Source organism: Muscardinus avellanarius (genome assembly GCF_963383645.1).
Source record: "Muscardinus avellanarius genome assembly, chromosome: 10".
NCBI lineage: Eukaryota > Metazoa > Chordata > Mammalia > Rodentia > Gliridae > Muscardinus > Muscardinus avellanarius.
In genome coordinates this window covers 80,616,636-80,623,136 of record NC_137796.1, presented here as the reverse complement: position 1 = coordinate 80,623,136, position 6,501 = coordinate 80,616,636, and the positions used below count along the sequence as shown (strand labels likewise).

At 55.7% G+C, this 6,501-nt stretch overlaps 1 protein-coding gene across 1 annotated transcript; it reads left to right on the top strand.

Annotated features, from left to right (window-relative positions):
• Positions 1–1,219: 1,219 nt before the first annotated feature.
• Positions 1,220–5,790, top strand: LOC308268762 (uroplakin-3b-like protein 1; the record flags this gene model as incomplete). The annotated part of the gene is made up of 7 exons (XM_080703870.1): positions 1,220–1,301; positions 2,545–2,697; positions 2,836–3,055; positions 4,197–4,273; positions 4,324–4,377; positions 4,522–4,642; positions 5,682–5,790. The coding sequence occupies 7 exons, from the start codon at positions 1,220–1,222 to the stop codon at positions 5,788–5,790; spliced, it is 816 nt and encodes a 271-aa protein (XP_080559996.1).
• Positions 5,791–6,501: the final 711 nt, after the last annotated feature.

Below are 6,501 nucleotides of genomic sequence, written 5' to 3'. Positions count from 1 at the left end.
TTCGGGCTATTGTTTTCTACACAGAGCTCAGAACAAGAACCCGCGCCTATGTCTCTCACTGTTACAGTCTTGGGAGCTTAACAGGGCCCCGGCAACAGTTTTCTCACCACAACAGTTTCACCGTAACCACGAGATTCGATGGGGTGAGGAAGCCCGCTCCAGCAGGCATGGAGGCCGGGATGAGGCCGACTGTCACACCTGCTCTGCCCACCAGCACAGGGCCCACCTGGCAACTCTGTCTTGAGGAGAGAGAGAGAGAGAGAGAGAGAGAGAGAGAGAGAGAGAGAGAGAGGGAGAGAGAGGAGAGAGGAGAGAGGAGAGAGGGAGAGAGAGGGGGGAGGGAGGGAGGGAGAGAGACAGAGAGAGAGAGAGAGAGAGAGAGAGAGGAGAGAGAGAGAGAGAGAGAGAGAGAGAGAGAGAGAGAGAGAGAGGGAGAGAGAGGAGAGAGAGAAAATAGCATAATGCTATAGAAATATAGAAACGGGGCACCCAGGCTGGAGCTTGCATTTGGAACCATCTCATCCTGGCCCTGGCCTGTGGCTGGTGACCTTGGTCAGGACTCCCATCCTTTGTACATCATATCTAGAAAATTATGGGAGCCAGAAGTGTGGCACATGCCTATAACCCCCATACTTGGGAGGCTGAGACAGGAGGACTGCAGGTTTGAGGCCAACCTCACCAACCCTGTTGCAAAAAAAACAAAAACAAAAAAACACACACAAAAAACAAAGAGTAAGAGTGTAATTCAGAGGTAGAATGCCCCTGGGCTCAATTCCCAGAACCAATAAATAAATAAATTGATTAATTAATTAAAGAAAGTGTCAGGACTCCCTTCCCTACGGGGTGGGGTGGGGTGAGGGCGGGCATGGCAGGGTTGTCCCTGGGGCAGCCTGGATAGAAGGGCTGCCTCCCCTTCAGAGGCCCCTCCCCTGCCAGGCCCTCCTGGAGTGGACAGGGGTGTCTGGGCTTGTTTCTAGAATAGCCGCTGATTGTTCTCTTCAGACCCCTCCCTGGTGATGCCAAATCCATGGGTCCTTCAGATTTTGCCCCCAAACCTGTCTGACCAGTTGTATGGGAGGAGGGGGCACTGGGAGGGGCAGCAGAGACAGAGACTAGAGGAAGCAGCCTGCCCCAACCCAGCCCAGTCTCAGAGCCTCTGGGGCCACAGGCACAACAGACAGCGCTTTGGACAGACGGACGGCGGATGCTCGGCCTGGCCATGGGGCCGAGTGGGGGGCAGTCCCAGCTGCTGATCCCACTTTCACTAATGCTACTCCACGTCCAGCCAGGAACAGGTCTGGGTGAGTGAGGCTGGGAGTTGGGGCCCAGTGCCCCTGGAGTCTCGGCTGCAGGAGGAGGGCCCTCCCTGCCCTCCCTTGGCTGGGCACAGGGTCCTGGGTGGGTCAGGGAAACAGCCCACCAAAGGCCCACACCGGCCCCCTACCCCAGAATGGGGTGCAAGAATGCTCACTCTCTTCCTTTGGGGTTCTCATGCCTGGTCCAAATGATTCTCCTCCTCCTCCTTCCTTCCTCGAGACAAGTCTTTAGGACATCTACGAGGACAAAGTTGTCCTCAGAAGCATCAGGAAGCCGCAGGAAGCAGTCGGATGGGAGCCATAGGCGAGTTCCCAGTCCGCCCCTCCCCATCTCTGCCGCTTCACTTTTCTCCCTCCATTAAACAAACATTCAGTACCCAGTTCCCTGGGCCTCTGAGATAGGACAAAGAGCTTTCAGAGAAAAGGACATAAGCACCCCACTGAGGCTAGAAAGCTCTGGAAGGTTTTAGCCTGAACTCTCAGCCTTATTTCAATGGAAAGGAATCATTCTGACCTGAATGGAAAGTGGGTGGGGTTGCTGAGGTTTGCAGAACAGACTTCTCCATCTTTCTGCTTGTCTCAGTATCTGGGGCTGGGAAGGGAAGGGGCACTGTGGCCCTGATCCTGTCCTGGGAGGGCTCTCGCGGGGGAGTGAGGGGGTCTGAGGTCCTCCAGCAGCAAGGTGGGACGCAGGCCACGTGGCCAATCTTGAGGCCTCCATGGCCTATGGGACTGTGAGGAGCCCGGAGGTGGACAAGGTCCTGAGGGGAAGGTGTCTTGGGTCTCAATGGGGGGTGACGAGAAAAAAGGAACGTCTGGGCCTAGGTAGGGTTTCCGTCCAGGAGACCTTCAAGTGTCACCCCCCAGCCCTCCCAGGCCCTTCATTCAACGCAGCCCCTGTAGGTGGAGCTGGAGGGATTTTTGAGGCCTCTGGACACATCAGCTCGACTCCCCTCAAATCCAGTCACACCAGCAAGACCGGGGGGGGGGGGGGCTGGCAGGGTGGGGGCCTCCTGTCCGCCCTGCCTGGGCCCTGCCCATCATGGAATGTGGCCTCATCTTCCTGCTGCCCTCCTGCCTCCCACAATGCCCCCACAGCAGGCTCCCAAGAGAGGGTCTCGGTCTACCCACCTGTGACCCTAGAAGAGCCCCTAACTCCTCCTGCAGGCTGTGCCTCCCCATTTCTGTCCAGCCTCTTTCCTCTGCCTTCCCCATCTCCCCTTTCCAGAGCGCATCAGCTACGTGCCCCAGCTCTCTAGCGCCGCCCTGGCGGGGAAGCTCACCCAGTCCACCTTCACACTGGAGCAGCCCCTGGGCCAGTTCAATCACCCCAACATCTCTGACCTTGACCTCATCTGGCTGGTGGTGGCCCTCAGCAATGGTGAGTGCGACTGCCGCTGGCCTCAGTTTCCCTGTGTGACATGGCAGGTGGGCCAGAGAGGAGGGGCAGGAGCGAGGGGGTGCTGCGGGAGACGTGGTCCCGAAGGGCTGGAGTCCTGACACGCGGTGCCATCTTCAGCCACCCAGAACTTCATTGCCCCACAGAAGACAGAGGACATTCCTGCCCCTGCCAGCTTCCCCCAGAGCGGCTACTACCTCACGCTGAGAGCCAACCGGTATCTCTACCCCACCACGCAGCCTGGCAAGCAGCTCCACATCCTCCGTGTGGGCAATGACACTCACTGCCACCCAAATTCAAGTGGCTGCAACTACCCTCTGCCGGGCCCAGGCCCTTACAGGTGAGCCGAGCTGCCAGGCCTTGCTGGAGTGGGGAAGCTCCTGCCTGTGTCCGGCTGGAGCCCCGGCCAGCTCCTGGCTGGTTCACAGGGCCCAAGCAGGACACCCAGGTTCTCCCCTTGGTCCACCAATGGGAGCATGAGGCAGGGAGCAGGGCAGGGAGACCCCGTGCCCCCTCCATCTTTCTTGAGCGATGGGTCCCCAGTTCAAACCCCAGTTCCCAAGGGCTGTCTGTACTACCTGGAGTGTCTTTATCCAGACAGGGTATTCCAAAGGCAGGGTTTAGCCTTGGGCCCTGCCTCCCTGCACCATGTGCTTGATTTACTAGTAGTACTCATAAATCTAACCCACTAAGAGATCTAACTCACTCCCCAATATTTTTATTTTATTTTATTTTATTTTATTTTTTGTGGGTCTGGGGATGGAACCCAGAGGCATTTGACCTCCGAGCTACACCCCCTGCCCAATTTTTTTATTATTTATTTTGAAACAGGGTCTCACTGAGTTGTGGACGGCCTCACTAAGTAGCTGAGGCTGTCATGAACCGCGATCCTCCGGTCTCAGCCTCCCAAATGCTGGGATTACAAGTGTGTGCCACCATGCCCGGCTTCCCAATATTTTCCAAAGAAGGACACTGAGGCCCACAGAGGGTGAGGGTGCGCCCATGGGTGCACAGGCGGAAGATCTCCCAGCTAGATTTGAGCCTTCTCGAGCTGGGCGTGATGACGTGCACTTGTAATCTCAATACTTGGGAGGCTGAGAAAGGAAGATTGCAGGTTTGCAGCCAGCTTCAGCAATCTGTGAGCCGTTCACAATGTACTTAAACCCTGTTTCAAAATAAAGAATTAAAAAATATAAGGTTGGGATATAGCTCAGAAGTAGAATGCCTCTGGGTTCCATCCCCAGTAACACACACACACACACACACACACATACACACACACATACACACACACACACACAGAGTAAAGAAAAGAACCCTTCTGTTGGGCTCTGGGCTGAGCTCTTGAGTCCTAGCCCCCTCTTCCCAGCCCAGGTTGTTCTCCCTAGGCCTGGGAGTGGCAGGGCAGACAGACTAGGGGACCAGGGTCTGGAGATTCAGGGCCTAGGGAGCCCCGCCCTCAGTGCTGGGCCTCCTGTCAGGGTGAAGTTCCTGGTGACGAGAGGCGGGAGACCCATCGCTGAGACAGAGTGGTCACATGAGACCCGCCTGCCACAAGGTAAGGGACCTGGCTGCTTGAATGGTGGGGTCGGGGTCTTCTGTGGGTAGTGGGGGCTGGGGGCACTAGACTCCAGAGGCACACTGCCATCCTGCCGTCTGCAGGTACGCCTCCTCCAGTCCCTCATCACCACCACACCGTGTCCCTGCCTGGGTGGAGGTGGTTGGTACAGAGGCTGCCCAAGGACCCTTTCTTAAGTAAATGAAACATCATTTTCCCTCTGCCTTGTGGAACCATCCTGCCCCCAGCCCAGGCACTGCCGGCAGCTCCAAGGCCCCGGAGCCCGGGCACTGTGGTCATCATTGCCATCCTGTCGATCTTGCTGGCCATCCTCCTCACTGCCCTTCTCATCCTGCTCATATACACCTGGTAAGCGGACAGCACTGGGCTGGCCCTGCCCAGCAAGTTCCTGGTGGAGAGATCTTCCTTGAAGGCCAGACAGGGTGTGGCCATGTGTTAAGCAAAGCATTCCCAAGATTCTTGAACCTCTGCGTTCTGAGGTAGTGACCCCATTCTTCCTCCCTGGAAGGATAGGAGTGTGTGCTCATCATCCCCTCCCCTCCCCTCCCCCATTTATCCCTCTCCAAACATGCCCAGCCCACTTTCCAAGCGGACCCCACTCGCCCCCTGGTGGTAGATCCTGGAATTTCAGGCAGCTCAGGCAGCCCGCGTGGGGAGACAGGTGGGTGGATGCAAGTGCATTGCTGGGACCTGACAGAAAGGGGCACTCACAGGCTTCCGCGAGGAAAGGAGTCACGTAGGTCCTGGTGGGATGTGGAGAGGCATACGGGGCTTCTGGGGCAGGAGAGCGGCAGGCAGCCAGGCAAGGTCAGGGCCCAGCAGAGGAACTGGGCTGCATCCTGCAGGTCCATGGGAGCCCACGGTGGGTTTTGGGTTTTTTTTTTTCATTTTTTTTTTGTTTGTTTTGTTTTGTTTTGTTTTCTTTTGTTTTTGTGGTACTGAGGGTGGAACCCAGGGCCTTTTCTACCTCTGGGCTATACTCCCAGCCATATTTTATATTTTATTTGGAAACAGGGTCTCACTAAGTTGTTGAGATCCTAAGTAGCTGAGCCTGGCTTTGAACCTGTGTGATCCTCCTGTCTCAACCTCCCAAGCACGGGGATTACAAACTTGCGCCACCATGCCCCGCACCACAGTGGGTTTTGATCAGGGGAGACGTCAAGGTTTTGCAGGGGAGACGTCAAGGTTTTGCAGGGGAGACGTCAAGGTTTTGCAGGGGAGACGTCAAGGTTTTGCAGGGATCCTGGGAAGTGAGGAATAGCCCAGTTCCTTTTTGATAACAGTGCCTGGCCACTGCTGCCTCAGTTTCCCCTGTGCAATGGGTTGGGGCACCTGGGGCACTAGGCCCCTCCTTCACCATTTCTCTCCCCCTCTCTCCCCACCCAAGCTTTGACAGCTGCAGGAATGCTTCCATTTCCCGCCCTGGGGAGCCGGTGAGCACTGGAAGATACAACACCCACCACATGTGCGGCCGTCCAGCTGCCGGGGGCTCCTGAGCCATGCCAGGGCCTGGCTGACCTCAGCTCCTCCCAGGACCAAGCTGCAGAGCCTCAGCTGGGGTGTGCCTCGAAGCTTCTGGAGCCCTGAGAGACATTCTTCTAAATGATGGCAGGAAGGTTCCCTAGCCCAAAGCTCGGACCAGTCTCAGCTGGTGATAGCACCCAGAATTGGGGAGGCTGAGACAGAAAGATGGTAGGTTCGTGACCAGCCTCAGCAATTTAGTGAGGCTCTCGGCAACTTCGACTCTAATTCAAAATAAAAAATAGGGCTGGTGATATAGCTCATCTAGAATGTCCCTGGGTTCAATCCCCAGAACCACAAAATAAAATAAAATAAAGTAAAATAAAATAATAAATAAAGGGCTAGGGGTGTAGCTCAGAAGTAGAATGTCTCTGGGTTCGATCTCCAGTACCAAAAAATAAAAGCTGGGACCGGTCCCTACCAGAAATAAATGTCCCGACATCTACCTGCTTGTGTATAACACCATCTATCTGGACAGTCTTCCTTTCCCCCATCCCAGTTTTCAGAGGGATGCAGGACCAAGGCTGAAGCTCAGAGTCATAAACCAGCTGAACCACTAGGGCCAAGGTAGATCTCTCTTTGAGCCCCAAAATTCCTCTCTGTAAAACAAGGACAGTGAGCCGGGCGTGGTGGCGCAAGCCTGTGATCAATACTTGGGAGGCTGAGACAAGAGGATCACAAGTTCA